At 46.0% G+C, this 18,118-nt stretch overlaps 1 protein-coding gene across 1 annotated transcript in view; it reads right to left on the bottom strand.

Annotated features, from left to right (window-relative positions):
- Gwl (serine/threonine-protein kinase greatwall) overlaps positions 1–18,118 on the bottom strand; it is a 60,950-nt gene that overhangs the window by 34,613 nt on the left and 8,219 nt on the right. The window contains exons 4-6 of the mRNA XM_077690974.1: positions 13,038–13,129; positions 5,094–5,233; positions 736–824 (exon numbers count right to left, since the gene is read on the bottom strand). Of these exons, the coding sequence (XP_077547100.1) occupies positions 736–824; positions 5,094–5,233; positions 13,038–13,129 (321 nt within the window). The remainder of the gene's footprint in view (positions 1–735; positions 825–5,093; positions 5,234–13,037; positions 13,130–18,118) is intronic.

Here is an 18,118-nt window from a genome sequence, read left to right on the forward strand (position 1 = left end):
ACGACTTGCGAAACGCTCTAGACAGCCCGCTGGCTCCGCCCGAGATGTTTAGGCTTAGCACTCCGGCAGATATTGCGCTTTCACTAGCGGCGCGGATGGTGTTTTATAGTACCGTTTTCGCCAACGTTATCAGCTCCTTTACTGCACAAGAAACTTCGTGCCTGCCTTGAGCGGCATTTTAAAGAGCGGCTAGAAGCAGTCGCTCAAGCGGCCGTGCCACTTCGCGGCAGAAGCCGCCGCCATGTTGCCGCCGCCATGTTGCCGCCGCCGGCCGCGGCACGCGCAGCGTGCGAGAGGTTTCGCGGCGCGCATGGGGCGTGCGGGGCGCGTTTTCGCGAGCAGAAAACAGCCCGGCCATTTCTGGAGAAAGAAGAGTGACAAATGGGGAGAGAGAGCCGTCACTTGCTTGTTCGGCAGTCGGGCGCCTCGCCGGCTCGTTCGTATCATCCGCTGGGCCGCGCAGGTCCGTTCGTAACAGCCGAAATTTTTCCCATTGCAAACAATGCAATTTTGCCGGGACTTTTCAGAAATTCGTATCATCCCGAAATTCGTATCACCCAGAATCGTATCATCGAGATTCTACTGTAGTAATAAGTGGCCCTTCAATTTGAAGCTGTGGCTTGGGCTCACAATGGCAGGGAATTTTTGATATCAATAAAGGCTGTGTACGGAAAGCTGCAGGCAGAAGCAGACACTTCAGTGAACACACAGCCAAGGCTGATCTCGGGCACTCACGGCGCTTGTTGTCTACTTTGGAGAGCCCAAAGTCTGTCAACTTGATGTGGCCGGTCGCTGAGACAAGGATGTTATCCGGCTTGAGGTCCCTGCATGCCACACCAACATTGGAGACCATCAGGCCAGGGGTGAAGGGTGCAGTATTGAGCAGGCTTGGGGAAACACAGTAGCAACTGGCAGCCTGTACTGGGCTCCATGAAGCATCGTGCATGCACAGTGCGTGCTAAGCGAGGCTAGACTTCGCCACACGCACCGCGTCATCAGAGCACCTGCTCATTGTACACTATGTTGCACATTGTCTGCTAATAAAAAAATAAAATCCTGTTTCAAACTGTCGGATTTCCATCCTTGTATGAGCACACTTGATCAGCAGTGCTGAAACATGAATATGCCATCCTGCTATACACAAGTTATATTGAGGTCATGCTGCTTGGCTTATTTATTTGCAATAAACATGGTGCAGATGTATTCCTTTCATTTCAGTGGCGATCACAACGGCAATTTGACTACTGTACCAGCTGAGCACCTTACAAACACACATTGTGGTTGTTAGCGTATACTTTTATCAACCATCGCTGGTTTCCCAGAATGCTGTGTGTTGCAGGTAACGTATAAAGTTGAGCCATTTTGGTACAGGAAATCGTCCTGTAGATCATTTTGTTTGTGCAGTGCAGGCATTCACAATGATACAGCGGGCCTTCAGTAGAAAAAAAAAATTGAAGCATTTAATATTGATGGTTGCACTTATGACCAGTGTGTTATGATACTGTAACAAACCCGTTATATTGCACTGGTGATAATGAACGAGTCACCGATAATGAGCAACATTTTCTTGCTGATTCTGGTTTCCAGCCATTCCAAGAGTGGCAGACACCTTGGCCACAGGAGGCGCGACGCAGTCAGCAGACGACAAACTATTGCTTGATGACACGATGCGTGCAATGCAACCCTCATCTCGCACAGCAGCTCGGTGCATGTGCGATGCTTTGCAGAGCACACAGTAGGCTGCTCCAACAGCACCAGCTGCCACACTCCTGTTTTTACCCTTAATGTGCTCACCACTGTACAAGCCAGAGAACACCAGCAAGGGCGCTGGATGTTGCCCATTCTATGTGGCTCTGAGAGACTGAGCGCCACAAAATCGAGTGTGAAGTGCTACAGGAGGAACATGAAATATTCACCTGCAAGTTTTATGTGCCAATGACATAGCTATGGGCCCTACACCGTCTCTGGACTTCTTTTTGTCTTTTTGTGGATATCCTCAGTGTGGGCATTTTAGAAGTTGGCCTCAAACTGCCTAATCATTGCTGGAAGGTTTTTTCCCCCTCTTGCTGCTTCCAATGGGCACCAAAGAAATGCTTTAGGCTTTTGCACACTCATTGGGAAACTACGTGGCTAAATGGCAGTGAATACAAGTGGCACGTGCAATTCGCCAAGTTTCCTGAAAATCCCTCTCGTACAAGTTTGCTGGAATGCATCCATGTGGGCATGGGAACAATTCACACAGGCATAACTGCACGCCCATCACAAAGCAGTCTTTGAAGATACAAGCAGAAAAGTGCACATATAACCACAAAATTTCCTTCAAACTTGCACAGCATTTTTACTTTAAGGCAAAGGACGGATGCCTCTAAAGTAACAGCCACCACCCTGTTATTTTACTTGTATGGTTTTATCCATCAAGTGCAACAGCCTTATTTCTACGGGAATGTAAATAGTGATTTTTGCTTTCAAAGTGAATACAAAGCGAATATTTAGTGATTTCCCATAATAAAACTAAAATATACCATTTGTCTCTTTCCAATGTCATATATAGAGAAAAAGAAGGTACATTACAGGTAAAAAAAAGATACCTCTCGATTAGAAAAAAAGGGGACTATGCCAGTATGCAGCTGGGCTTTCTAATCTATAGAGGGTTGACCAGACCTACTTGAGCCGGACCATGTTATCAGAATTCCAAAGAGGAGCACCGGGGTAGATGTGGAGATAAGAGGTGCTCCCCAACAGCACCTACCTCTTGCCGTTTAACTGCATGTCACCAGTGTAGTGTAGGAAAGATCGTTGCCAGTAGCAGAGAACGCTGGAGCATGTTTGTGGTGGTCAATTGAAAGTGGTCGAAGTGCAATACATCTTGTGCCCAACTAGTTTTAACTCGTTGCAAAGCATACATTCTGCAAGTGCTTTAGCAATTTAGTGGGGCACTTCTTGTTATTAAGGCATTAAGTTATTAAGGCACAATTTCGCGCATCTGTGTTCATTGAAACAACTGCACCTTTGCATTTTAAAACTTTTAATAATTTATTCTAAATTTTTAAATAGTGGTATCTGATTGGGAGCCCAATCGAATATCATGTTATTCCCTTTGACATTTGTTACTTTCGAAAGCTCGCAAACCCCAATGAATCATTTTTGCAACCATGAGACATCTTCACGAAGTGTGTGCAAAACTTGTTTTTTTTTTTTTTTTGCTTTGAAAGTTTTGTATGGTGCAGCTTTACTTACAGGAAATTTTCTTACCTCAAAATACAAGTTATGCTTAGCTTGAGCATAAATATAACTGTACGAACTTAGGACGCCCCCGCAGTAATTTCCCTGCACCTTGGAAAGGAGAACTTTTCCAGCCTCCCAGTTCCACCTTGCTCGTAGTCTATGCCTGAAAACACGAAGTGGGGAAACAGCGTGGCGAAGAGGCTTTAAGTACCAGCTACATTAGAAGTGGACTCCTACAGGGAGCGAAGAGGCTTTAAGTACCAGCTACATTAGAAGTGCACTCCTACAGGGACAAGGCTCATCATGGAGGCTGCAATTCACATGTGTATACGACGACACATGGCTCGTGTGGCACTGCGAGTAGTAGTATGTCTGTGTGTTGGGCAAAGGGGCATATCCGTGCTTACACATCCATAGATCCACAACAAATCCTCCTTTCTCTTTCGTCCTTTTCATGAGCACTCTGTATGGGTTATACTCAAGAGGGTAAGGTAAAAGATTTGCTTTAGAACAGCCCTTGGAACATACCCCTCCAAAAAAACCTTTTTTTTTTTTCCTCATTGTAACCCTCCACATTTTTAGTACTTATCTGTTCCGGTTTCATCTATGCTCATGTCCTCTTTCCGGGCTTCTTTGATATGTTGAGCTCCTTAATGACTTTTTAATGTCATGTTCTATTAGCCTGGAGCTTTATTTCTTAACTTTAATTACCAATCCTACTCCATCAGTTTCTTAGCTTGGTGTTCTGTATACAGTAAACTCCCGTTGAAATCTATGAAACCATATTCTGGGATTTGCCGAACAACATGGTTACGTTTTTTTGGTTTTCCACAGACTCAACGAAAAAAAAAAAAAAAAATCCTCTTAAAGACGAACCGCCTCACACATACTCTTTTAAGACAAACTTTTGCAGTGACAGTCACCGCTGACACTTAGTGGGGCCTTCACGCAATTTTAAGAATACTAAGCCAAAAAAAAAAAAAAAAAGTCAATGGCACGAAAGGAATCTGGGTCTCTGCACAGTAGAGCGAGAGAAGCAAGAAAGAAAGACCTACAAGTGAGAAGTACCACAGCCGGTCACATAAACATTGGCCTCGAAAAAAAAAAAAAAGAGACAGCAAAAGAGGAGGAAAATAAAAGAAAAAAATGCGACGACGGAGACTCTCCTATTTGCGAACAGAGAAACTCCCGACCAATGCAGTCTCTCAACGCGAGAACGCGAGCTTGTGTCACCGCCAACACAGCTATTGGCCGCGGAGTCAGCGAGTTAACTCTGTGTCTGCCTCGTAAGGAGAGCTACTTGCCATGTCTAGCAAGCCAGGCATTCAGTGAAAGCCTATAGCACTTTCACCCTTTTCGTAAGAAAAATAGTCCCTTCGAATTCGTCTTAATGGTAGTCTACTGTAATTGTTTTCAGGCAGCTAGTTCTTTTGCTGCAAGCACCAGTTTTTATGGGGCAATTTTTAAATTTTTTATTCCGCCATATTGGTGGTGTTCCTTACATGCCAACTGCATAAATTACTTCGTCTGAGCGCAGTTATCACCAGTTCTTGCCTTAGCTGTGTTCCCAAGCTGTAATTTCCGGCCCCTACCCAAGCAGTTATTTCTGCTTCCATGTCTTTTCATTTTCTGAAGCCCAGGAGAGATATGCACTGACTGAGTGGCCAGAGTCAGTGAGTGCCGGAGAGCTCACTACCAAATTTACCTGTCAGCCGCACTCTGCCCTTACATACAAGGCTGTGCTCCCTCCGTTGGACCTGGCGCTAGAGTGCCAGTGCCCTCCCCGGTGTACGGCCACTGGCCCCAGAGAGGCTGAGCACAGCTGTGGCAGCATTCCGCAGCAGCAGAGGGGTGGGGATGGCCCTTGCCTGTGGACAATGCCTCGCCGGTGCAAGTAGTCCAGGGCCAGGGAAGCCTCGGCGGTGTAGAAACGGGCCATGGGCTCCTCGAAAAAGGCCAGTTCGTGAAGGAGGGACTTGAGGTCGCCTCCAATCATGAACTCCATAACCTGCACACACCACGCACAGGGCGGGGCAGGGAAAGCCGCTGAAGAAAAGCTGGGAAGGAACGTAGAAAAACGAGAGCAGGGCACACAATGGTCCCCTGTGGCACGCTGCCCTTGGGTACAAAACATGCTTTAGCCGAGGGCATTGCAGCACAAACACCGCCACGTAATGTGGAGCGCAACAGGTAGCAGGCCCTATTAGAAACAAGCATTACACTGGCTGACTGGAAAAGAAGGGCAGAAAAATAATTTTAGGTACAAGAGCTGGATTTGACTTCCAGGAAAGCAGGTAAGTCAGGAGGTGGACGACTGCAGGCGGACAACGTTATCAGGTCACGATGTAGGAGAGCTTTTTTTTGAGAGGTAGCCCCAGAGTCGAACAGTTTGTCACATCGCCACGTTTTGGCCAAATGTTAAGCAAGACCACTTCCTAAACAGAAATCTGTACGTTTCACCTATTCAGAGGAGCTTGCAATGAATTAACTCCATTGCAGTAATTCATTGAGTTATTCCCCAGGGCACCTCTGTCACTCTTTTCCTATATCAAGAACCATGACCTGCAAGCGTGGTCCCAGAAGTGTCTCTGTCCCAGTGTTGCTGGTTCCTTCACGTTCCTGGCTATGGAGAACATGCAGTCGGCTCGGTATTGGCGGCGGGATGTTTGAGTGGCGCCCCCTGGCTCTGACGTCGGCTTAGAAACTCGCGCCGCTGTCGTCTGCTACACTCCGCTTGTGAGGGGCAGCAGTGCCTGTGCTAGAAATCGCCCGCTTTGATGCTTTAGTGCATTAAAAAGTGTATTTCTGGTAATTCAGTTATTTTTGCCAGCTTCTGACACCTCTGAATAATATCAAGCTGTATCCACACAGGTTTACAACACACGAGGAGAGAGAGAAGAACTTTCTTCAGAGCATCGGTCAGAATATCGAGTCTAACTCGACCTTTCTGGCTTATTCGCGAGGTTCAGTGCTCAGAGCTCCTCGATAAGTATTCAAATTCCGTAGGCTTCCTTCCCTACAGTATTTTTGAGATGCTTTTATGAATACTCAACAGTCTACGTACCAAGCAGCGGGCTCCTATACACGAGCATCACACCCCAGGAAATAAAGCGGCTGTCTTCTATATTTGTTTTGTTGTTGTTGACTTGTATCAGACGAATGTTTTATTTTTTTTTCTGTGTCCAACGCATTGATTTCTCTGCACAGTCACAAACGTCGTATTATTAGGTTTGGGAATGTTTGGGAGGCTCACAAAGATCGTGTGGATATTTTATTCAAGCTGTATGGCGTAGATTCCCTTCTTCACAAATTGGCTTTCGCTATGGCTGAGTGCAAGAAGCTGCATATCCGCAGCGTGCGTTGTTTATTCACATGGAAATACAATGAGAAAGCTTGTGCTACGCCACCGCGATTGCGCCCCAGACAACGTTGTCCAGAGTACTCGAAGGCGGCTTTTGTGCTCTGAATGTATATCGTAACCATCGTTATCATAATGAACTGGCTCTCAACCCGAACAATTATGACATGATTACTGTGTTGAAGTCGTGGTATACTGGCTAGAAAAATCTAAACCGATGAATATTTCCAAGCAGCTCTTTATTGTTTTCCAACCCTTCAAGGCGTAAAGAAACAATCCTGGTCTACCCAGAATAGCGTTCTATGAATTGAAGAAAATTACTCTTACACTCTTGTCGTGGACTGAAGACCCGGCCCACCAATCAGCCCGATTTCACTGTTAAAGTTATCTCCTCCTCTTCATCCCCCTCCTTCTCCCCTTGAGTGCATTTTCCCAATAACACATATCTGAATATCGGGAAGATATGGGTGTGGCAATGTACCGAAATATCCCTACAGGTCTGAACAACCATAGTGTTACTGTATCTTTACCGTAGACGTGACTCGTTTTGCTCAATAAACCTCCATACTGGTTAGAAACCTGGTATAAAACCAACACGCGCCTATACACACAGTGGGTTATTTGGAATTCAGTCTACAGTTTTTGGAACTCATAGTGCATGTCGGCATACTTTCATGCAATGACAGCGTAAAGTGATACGATAAAACACTTTCAAGCGTTCGGCAAGGTTGCAAAAACTGTTTTACTTTACATATGTTTACAACTGTTTTACTTTACCTGGGATCGGTAATTGCCCTTCTGTGAAAGCCAACAGCCCCGAAGGCCTGGAATTTGTTTTGGTCTTGTATTTTCGCTGTTGTCGGTTACTAGCAGCTGGCTGTTCCCTTTGTTTGAAAGATTGCTTAGTACAGAAGCTGATGCCTAGCTCTGACTCTTCGCACTCCGCACAGGGCCGGCTTCACAAGGAATGGGGCGACGCCGGCAATGTTTCTTCCGTAGCGGTATCCAAAACTATACTTTAACTCGCGCTTTGAGCTAGTGTATGCAATTTTAAGTCTATTATTATAATAAAAACTTACGCACTCGCAAAATCTGGTGCGGACAAACATCAGACGTCAACCGAGCGCAAAGAAATAGCAGGGAGAGCGAGCCGGAGTGAAGCAGACGACAAATGCGAGAATCCCTAAGCCGACGTCACGGAGGCGCACTTCGCAGCACTGCCCGTGGTCGCGCTCACCGCCAATAAAGGCTTTAGCAAGTGCACACAATGTGCGACATTTCACAGAAAGGCCTGGTGACATGTCTGTACAAAAGATAAGAATTTAAGCAACACACCTAATGCTCATCTATGTCTGTGATGTAAAGAAGCAGTGCTGCACGTACACCCTACCAATTCTTTATCAATATCACAAGAGCGTTGACCATTCATTGCATGATGGAACAGCACGGCAAACTCGGCGAAAGGCACCACATGCGCACCAAGCACATGCCACAGCGGCAGTCATCTGCTAGGCTGTTCCAAGCACAGAGCGCTGCCTCAGATTTTGTAGGGAAAGCTACACTATGCTACCTCGGGCAGTCGTCGCGGGGTGACCAGTTTTGACCTTCAGAGCTAGAGGTCAGACCACACCCCCTTCCGCAAGCGCCCGGCATGGAGCAGCGGTTTGATGGCAGGGAGTGATAGGCTTATTCTTGGATGAAACCACCGTGAACTTAAACAAAGGAAGTGGTACACAAGGACAGCCGCTGGTCTAAGAACTGAAGTTGAATGTCAAGAAGGGTGGATATAAACACTTAACACAGAACAATCAAAAACACTGCGCATGAGCAAACAAGTTTGCAAAAGCCACGGTGATAAGGCAAGTAGGTAGACACAGCTTAGAGTCAAGGACCACAGAGATATGAAATCTCTTTGGGATAAAGACACACCCTTGCTTGGCTGACACACTTGTCTCCCCTTCCTGCTATGTAGACCACTTCCATAATTTCGCGGGGTGTTTGTTCACAGTGCCCAAATAAAATGTCAGTGGCAGGAAAGTTAGGTTTACATCCGCTGCACTTAGTACAATGGGAAGAAAGATGGAGTGATGGGGGGCCCTTTAATGACAATTCATGCCCTCTCAAACGCACGTTGATACAACGTGTGTTCCACTTCCTTTGTCTTTGTTTAAGTTCGCGCTGGTTTCATCCAAGAATATGTTTTTCCAGCTAGCCCAGCTTGCAATCCTTCTGCCGAGAGCCACCAGGCGGATGAAAGCGAGGAGGCTGCCGCCACAGCAATAAGCGCGTGCCACGAAGGAAGGCCAGGAGGCCAAGTGCTGCACAGAGCCCTGTAAATATGGAGGAATACGAATATCCAGCTGTGGTCGCTCGTACAGCGGCAACGCTTAAATGCCACTAGACGGAAAAAGATGATGAATAAACAGTGTGTTCATTGCAAACATGTCTGTATATCATTGCAAAACCACACCTCGACCACACCTCGACAATGGGCCTAGCCAGGGCAGTGAAGCTTTTGCTATCAACTACGGTTAACCAAAGCTAAGCCGCAGCAACTTTTTTTTGCTTATCACACTGCCTGCCAACGTGCCACTAATGGCATGAAGAGGGCAAGTGAAAGTGACTGATAGCAGCAGCCCAAACATTTCACAAGCAAATCTCACAATGCGTTTCTTTGTTTTTGTGCTTTCCAAAGTGTTGGCGCCATGTTCTTTGTCGTGAACAAAAGCAGAGAGTATGCCAAGCAGTGTAATAAGCGAAGGAAAGAATTTGGGGATGTGCTCAGCTCCTGGAACAGCCTAGCAGATGATGGCCACCGCGGCCTGCACTTAGTGCGCATGCAGCAATCCTCTCAGAGTTTGCCGCATTGCTCTTTCATATGGCACTTATCAACTGAACAGTCAATGCTCCCGTGACATTGATGAAAAATTGGGAGGGTGTACCAAGCGTTGTGCCAGAGCGCCCGGCCCGAATTCGTTACACGAGGTGACGCGCCGACAGCGGGGCCGATTCACACCTCATCCAAACCAGACCAAACCGCCCGCGACCAACAGGCCTGAACTTGCACTGCCGCAGAGTCGCCTTCCACTTTTGCGTCGCGGCGGCTCGGCCGAATCATGCATTGGGTGAACGTCCGGCAACTGACATGCCGCTGCTTGCCTAGAGGCGGCTTCGCTGAGACGGCGACGGCGTCGCCCTCCCTTTCCCCATCGCGGCGGCTCAGCTGATGCAACCACTCCGCCTACATCTATCGGATTTCAAACTTCGGCCAGCGAGATCGTGATTGGAGCGATTCAAACTTCTCAGGGCCACGACGGACTTCCGGGGTCATAAAAACCCACCCGGAGGCACTTATCGTTGGCATTCTTCGGCGGCACTTTTCGGAGGCATCGAGTGGAGAGCAGCTGTCGCCTTTGTGCGAGCCATGTAACACCTTTGTTAACCTTGTAAATACTGTATATAAATGTTATACTTCAACTTTTCATCGGCTCGAGGACTTCATCGCTCTGTTCTGCACTGCATCAATAGCGGACGGAGCAAAGCAACGCCGCGACACTGGTGACTGCGCTCGGATGGCCAGTCACAACAGTGGTGACGGCGTTGGGATGGCTGATTCCCAACATCCGTGACAAGCTGGGATGCAAGTCAAAACATTGGTGACTGCAGTGGGATGCCCAGTCCCAACACAAGTCCTAATATTGAGTATGTGCTCACTCTTATTTCCAGTCACATTTTCTTAACCTGGGTCCTATTTCATTTGTTGCACCCAGCTAAACAATGCACATGCGAGATTGGCTTTAAAACAGGACAAGTGTGTGTGCATTTACAGTGGTTTCACAGGGTTATATCTCTTTTTTACACAGGCTTGGCTTGCAGCATAGCAAGCAGGCTGTCTTTCACAAGAATGACAACCGGTGTGACAGCTGACATTTATTGCAAGGCTTATTTTTCCAATTCCAAAATGCAAGGCTCGGTTCAAAAAGAACAGCTGTACCATGTAGCTGTGCAATTCAGTAAGTATTCATAATAAAAACATTGCAGCAATGGCCCAGCTGTAAAAAGGATACTGCAGAAGTGCTTTGTTATTTTCATCACGGATTGACTCAGGTGTGTGCAACTGTGGCCTAATTTTAGCTTTTAGATTAAACTGTGCCCCCTCACACTCTCAAAATTTAAAAGAATACTATAAAGGGATCCCCAAAACAGGTAGGCCTTTTTTTTACAATGAGCAATTCAAAGAAAAAAGAGGAACAATGTGAAATTGTGGCCAACGCACACACCACACTGGTAAGCAATGCAAGCACACAATGTTTCACGGCTAGTCCAATGCGAGAAAAAACTTGCGCATGAGATGTTTTACTAATGTTCGCAATTGGCTGGCATATCTTAGTGACAGGCAATATCCTAACTTCATAAAATTATCATGGAAACTGCACAACTGAAAGCCTCTTTCAACACGTCATGACACACGACATTGTAGTCAAAAGTTCACTCACTTCACAACAATTTATATCAAAACGTAGAAAAAAAAAACCACTGATCCTATAAAGCATCAGAGAGGACTGTTTACTGAGTACTTTCTTACTTTACAGCTATTTTAACACGAAAGTGTTTTATGCCAGGGTCCACCAAGACCTAACTGACGTCATATCCGTCACGGAAATGACATCGCCAGAAAAACTTCGATTGACGCGGCTGCGCCGGGATTCTATCCAGGAACTCTTACGCCGTAACGGGAGGCACGAAACGCGCTCCCGACTGCGCTATGAACAGATGTGTGAATAGAACGACAAACGCGCCTTATATCCTTTCTTTCAGATGGTGCTGCCATTTAGGAGAGGCGAAGCGAAGTAGTGCATCATGACGCTAATGAGTGCCGACAGTTGGCGCCTCGATGCCAGTGCCTTGCCTTTGTGTATGGGGAACGCGCAGTGTAAGCTGCGGAGAAGCCACTTGCGGATGTCGCGCTCGTGACCCGGTCCGCTGCTCCTTTCGCTGCAGCGGACCGTGTGTTCACCAAACGATTCCCTGACAACCCGTTTGGTTTCGTTCGCATGGATGGTTTGCGAGCGCCTGTTGTTTCAGTAAGATTTACGCAATTATCCGGCGCGAGCAATCCAGTGTCTAACGTTGATGCATATAACGGTGCCATACTGACGAAATATAAATAGTGAAGTGCAAGTTCCTATCGATGCAAAATAAACATTCAACTGCTCCTGTGAAGGCACATTTCACTTTCGTGTTTTACCGCTTCCTATGGAAGAGGGAACAACCACATTTTTTAAAATCATGGTCGTACTTAAAACTACACATACAAACATGCATGCATACAATGTGTGCACATTCATGAGTGCGTGTGTGCGTATGCGTGTAAGCTGAAGGCTTTGGTGCACATTCTAATGCTTCCAGTGCTTAATGACTTCATTGTTTGCAAGCAACCAAAGGCAAGAAAATATATACATATATATTTTACAGCGAAGCTGTTAGCCTCTAGTTGGTCGGAAAATTTCGTGTCGTAAAGAAGAAACCCAGACAGGGCCCAGCAGTTCTTGCTTAAGATGCAGAGCGCATGTGTCAGGCTAATCAGGCATACAGCATAGACTTAAGTATTTGTTAAAAAAAAAAAAAAAAAACAAGGCATCCAAACCACATTATGGATGATAAGGTTAAGGTGCCTGCGAACCCACCCTGTGTTCCTGGTAAAGATTATGTTTGCAGATTATATTTGATGGCTAGGCAGGACTAGTGTTACTGAATATAGCAGTTCTTGCCCAAGACGCCGAGCGCATGTGTCAGGCTAGGCAGGACCCACCATTTGCTGGCAGAGAAGCCAAGCGCAAGCGACAACCCGCCGAGACGGTGAGGAACATTTCATACCCTCCCCCATCAGCTTGTGTAGTGGTTTACAACAGCTTCGCTGGACATTCACTTTCGCAGGGCGGGATGGCAATCATTTTTTTTTTCTTTACAACTAAAACTTGACCACATTCTCTACTCTCCCACACCTGAAATGGTTTCAATGCTCCTGCAAAACAGGCAACAAGTGCACAGAAGTATCTGACCTCTGGGAGCCTATCAGTCATGCTGGGCCCAAAACTAAAAAAATGGAGCTCCGCTTTGATTGCCCTTTCCTGGTAGCATCAATCACATGAAATGAGCTACAAAAAAATCAACGTACAAAGAGCAGTGAATAACTAACTACAGCTGTGTCCTTGTTATCAAATATGCACCTTTCCTCCCTGACAAGCTTCCTGACTGCATTAGTGCATACATTCGAGTAAACAAATTTTGTGTACCACAAGTTCTGGCTGTGGCTTGCGGTACCAAACAGCCCAGTGTTCATTCAGTAATCGCTCTGTTTCTACCGCAACGTAGCTACAACTGTATCCCCCCTCTCATCTACAAGCAGAAAGTATAGGAGTAAACCATGGAAAGCTGTGAAGCTCACGCTCACCAAGTGGACGTAGACGGGGGTTTGGAGGCTGTAGAACAGGTGCACGATGAAGGGGCTGTGGCTGACGGCCATCGCATTCCTTTCAGCCAGCACTGCAAGAAGCGCACACACTTCACATTTCTCTCGTTCCATGTTTTTCCACCTGTGTGGCCACAGAGGTAAACTGCGCTACATTGTCTTATGATCACAAGGTTGGCTCTGTAGGCGGTCAGAGAAAAAAAAAAAAAAAAAAAAAGGGCGTCAGCATCTTTTCCAGCATTAATAAAAAATAAAATAAAAAAGCATTAATAAAACACACCATAGCAAAATGTTGACTTGTGCACCTAATGCAAAAAGTTACCTCCATTCTACACCTAACGGGTCTCTAGACAAAGAAAAATAACAGTATGCTAGCACTGACCAGGATTTATGAATTAAAATGGTACTGTGTAACTGCATTATCCTGCATAATGCTTAACTGCATTATGATTTTTTTTAATTGCACGGAGACATTGCGCCTACCAAAAGAAAAAAAGAAAGGCAGCAAAAAAAAAAAAAAAGAGGAACCATTGTTTCTCCTTTTTCAACCGAGCTGAGTACTTGCAAATACCCGCCACGCTGCTAGAAGCTCCCCTTTTGCTTGTGCCGGGTGTCACCATTTAAGTCATCCTGTTCAACATGGCACAGCAGTGTCTAACCTTTGGAACGGTTTGCACAGCCACGAAAAGATAGAATGGCACGGATACGACTGAGTAAAACTGTTAAATTTTTTTTCGACATTAAGTAGAAACACTGTAAGGCCGGCTGGTAACAATGCATGCATCAAGGTGCAGCGGGCCATGCGATGAAGCCGCATTTTTGGGCAAAGTTCACATCTGTGGTACCCACATCCAAACTTTCTCCCACACATTACTCGCATCTAAACTTCACTACTAAGTTTGTCAATTACTAGTATAGGTTATATGCATGACATTGTGGTACTTTGGGTACGCCAAAAAACTCCTATACACCGCCTCCAGCATACATATGCCAGTAGGCATGCCAGAAAATGCGAGGCCACTGGTATGACAATACCAGCTGCATTAGGCAAAAATAGCTGGAAAACCACTTTCCTGTAGCTCTCTCGTGCCCTTTCCCCCTCACAGGTTTTTTCGGGATGGCCCTGTCAAATCACGGCACCCAGAGAGCAGGAAATTGTGACCAATGTCATAAAGCAGGAGTCCTTACGGAGTCTACCCAGGTGGGTCATGTCACAGAAGACAGCTCAACGAATGCGCCTCTGACATTGAACATCTCATTGTTGCCTCGCATTTTGCTGCACCACTTGGGAGTAGTTTGGCACAATAATGAACTCCTGATTCACACGCCCGGCCCAACTCCACCTGCCTCTTAATTCAAATTTTTTCCACTTGAGTTTGCTCCCTAATCCAAAATGCTCGTCTTCTTTACCCAAGTGTTACTCCTATCATTCTTCATTCCTTGTTGACTCAACCTAGGGTTTTCTTCTGGGTTTTTAGCATGTTATCAGCATCACCAGGAGTAGGGTTACCAACTCTTCAATGGAGGAAGTCGCAACGGGGGGTACACTAACATAAGGAGCTAGGGAAATCAGTTTTCTTTACAGTATCTTCCACCAAATCTATTGTTTCTTTATTTCTTTATTGTTTCTTTCCGAAAGTGCCCTCAAAGAAGAACTCTCAAATGTGAACTATTTCTCCAGGTACTGAAAACTTCGATATACCCTTGCAGCATCAGTGCAGATTACGTCTTGCTCGTGCCGAGTCAGCTTTTAAATGCACAGCATTTCAGTAACTCACGATGTCACCCGCGTTGACGTCCGTAGTCGTAGTCCGCACCCCTCCCCCTACACTATATAAAAAAAAATACTATCCGGCGCCTGGTTTCGATCCCTCGACCCTGCGGGCGGAACGCAATGTACATGGTGCTCTACCCACTGCGCCACAAAGCCGACACAGAATGGGAGGCTACGAACGCGCCTTATATCCTGGACTCATTCAAACTACGTCAAGAAGCTGCTGATACAACGCATTCACTACCACCAACTCCCCAAACACTAAACATTAACGCAATACACCCACCCCCTATGCGACGCATTTACTCGAGTTCCCCTCGCGGTATATAAAAAAAAAAAACTATCCGGCGCCTGGTTTCGATCCCTCGACCCTGCGGGCGGAACGCAATGTACATGGTGCTCTACCCACTGCGCCACAAAGCCGACACAGAATGGGAGGCTACGAACGCGCCTTATATCCTTGACTCATTCAAACTACGTCAAGAAGCTGCTGATACAACGCATTCACTACCACCAACTCCCCAAACACTAAACGTTAACGCAATACACCCACCCCCTATGCGACGCATTTACTCGAGTCCCCCTCGCGGGGAGATGGGCCCAATTTTTTCAAAGCCTGGTTCACATTGAAACCATAGAACCCATCACTGGCTCTCGTCTGAAGTCCTGTTCTCATGGAATTCATGATGTTATTGAGGCCAGTCGAATGTGTGGACAACAGGCGCCGCCTGTGGTGGCAGTGGCTCCAGTGGCACCAGTGTCGCTATGGTCCCTAGAAACAGTGTCGACCCGATCTCCAGCTTGCCTTCACTTGCAAGCTAAAGTGGCTAAAGCCCCTCGCAGCCACCGCTAGCCACTGCAACATTGCTTCGTGGTTGCCATTCGTGCTAACTTTGTGTTCTGTAGCCTGACGCGCATTGTTGGGCTTGCGTTGGATCACATAATTTTTAATTGGATGGTCCAAAACAAGTCCAGGACATATAGCTGTCCCGACAGGGACGGTGCAGGACTCGGGGCACTCTATGAAAAGTCAGCACACTCCCGCGAAATTCGGGACGGTTGGTAACCCTAACCAGGAGTGATAGCTGCCGTGATATCACTCATTAATCAGTGTATAAATGGCAGCTATCCCAATGAATGAAGTTGCAAATGGTACTGCATATGGGTTCATATAATATGCAGAATATACTGCTGACAAAAACACAAGCTAAATAAAGTGGCTCAATTGAGGAATAAAAAGCAATACTGACAGTGATGATAAAGCCCTTTCTTCAAATGTAAGCATTTCACAGCCCGGCAAAATTATGGAAAACAACTGGGTAGAGCATGAAAGCAAACCAGAAGCACGCAAGTTATTTTTGAAGTAAATTTCTCCATACCATTGCTCAGCAAACCTGCATTGTGGTGCAAGATTTGAGTGGATCACTACCAAACCTGTTCCACCTTTTTCTGTGCACCCAACAACATGCTCGTTTGCTGATGGTTTAAAAATAAATTGGGGGGGGGGGGGGGGGGGGGGGGGGTTACACACTTAGTAAGCTTCATCTGAGCAGTGAGGGATGCGCCAGTAGAGGGCTGTGGAATAGTTTTGACCAACTGGGTATCTTTAACATGTGCTGAAATCTTCACACACAAACAATCTTGTTTTTCACAATCAGGAAAACAAAATAGTCCTCTGCGGTCAGAATGCACCCCGTGTCCAGCAGCACAACGCCATAGCCACTGAGCCACCGTAAGGGGTCAGTTGATGGTTTGAACTAAACCCCAATCTAGTACAGCATATTGCTCTCTCTCCTTCCAGACCGCATTAAGAGATGGGCATGAGTGGCGACACTCGCTACTGCCAAGAGGCTTAAAGGGGCCATGAAGACAATATACAACTTTGTTCAATTTGAAAGAACCAGTTGGTAACTTACACAGCTCTGTTGAAGCCATAAAAGATGTTTTTTTTTTTTAATTGAAAGAAAAGAAAGTGCAAGAAATATTGGAAAACATTCAAATTTTGCACTACAATGTGTTATGGGTAGGAGTGACGCAACAGAGGCCAGCACTAAAAACAGACCTATCAGCGTGTTAACTGCATGTTAGCATTCAAATGATACAATCAAATGAACTAGAGGCCCTACTAACAATTGCCTAGTCATGTTCCTTGGCGGTGGCTTTGGTTGCACAAAAAAGATTCTGTAGCATCATAGAGACACCGCTTAAGGGTTGGCGGTGAGTTGCCACCGATTCAATGTTTCCAATGCTTCATAGGGTGTCCCCAGTGCAGCTGGTACTGGGCTGTAATGACTAGAGGCCAGACTGCTAGGCATTAAAAAAGCGCGTTTCAGGTGTCAAAAACAGGCAGGCAAAACAATGTTTTAGGCTTCCAACGTCGAAAATATAGGCACCATAAATTTTTACACAAATGCAAATAATTTCCAACAAGGACGTCCACAACCCGTATCGACGACAAGAAAACCAAAATTGTTGTGCATGATGGCACAAAGGCGCCAACAGTTGAACATAGCCATTCAATTGTCCCATAAAACTGCTGGGCTAATGGCAAACCATTGGCTCAATTCCACAAGCGCTCTGCTCACATTCATGTTCGCCACTGTCACTTGATTGCTCCAGCGTAGGATATAATGAAACAGGCGTAAAAAAGGATACTTGAGAGCTGGGAATACCGATTACAAAAAGCACTAGTACTTTATGTCTGCCTGACGCAACTTAAACACGACACAACAGAAACAGACCCAAATAATAAACGCAAGAGAGACTACGATTTATCAAGCAAGTAATACGCTCTACCAATTTTTTTCGTACACAATGATATCCGAATTGAATATGTCCCAACACTGCCAAATACATTTCCACACACTTAAAAAGCGTTTTTCAAAAGGTGTTTAGGAAAAGCGCGTTTTAGGCCCATCAGCAGTGTGAATGTTAAGGCGTAAGGAAATGCAGCTGCGCAGTGATGTTTCACCATTGGCTCTTCAATACGAGAGTGATCTGCTAACAAAGGCGCGTTCAATGCTTGACTGTTGTGTTGAGAATAGAGTTGAATTGAGTATGCTTCTAGAAACGAGGATGCGACTGTTGATGTTTGAAGAAATCTCTTTGGAGAGCACGCGGAACGCAGTCAAAGAATCAGTGTGAAAATTGTGGAAACAGTAGCAAACTACCACCATCTCCAGTATTTTTTTTTTTAATTTTTCCTCTTGTCACTGCAAATGAGCACCCCATTCTACAAGTGCTAGTGGCGGTTTTCCAAGGGTTGGTTGAACTAGAGGACTAGGATGAA

This window comes from Haemaphysalis longicornis, unplaced genomic scaffold (assembly GCF_048455015.1).
Source record: "Haemaphysalis longicornis isolate Haplotype H1 unplaced genomic scaffold, Haemaphysalis longicornis Haplotype H1 scaffold_1, whole genome shotgun sequence".
NCBI classification, from domain to species: domain Eukaryota; kingdom Metazoa; phylum Arthropoda; class Arachnida; order Ixodida; family Ixodidae; genus Haemaphysalis; species Haemaphysalis longicornis.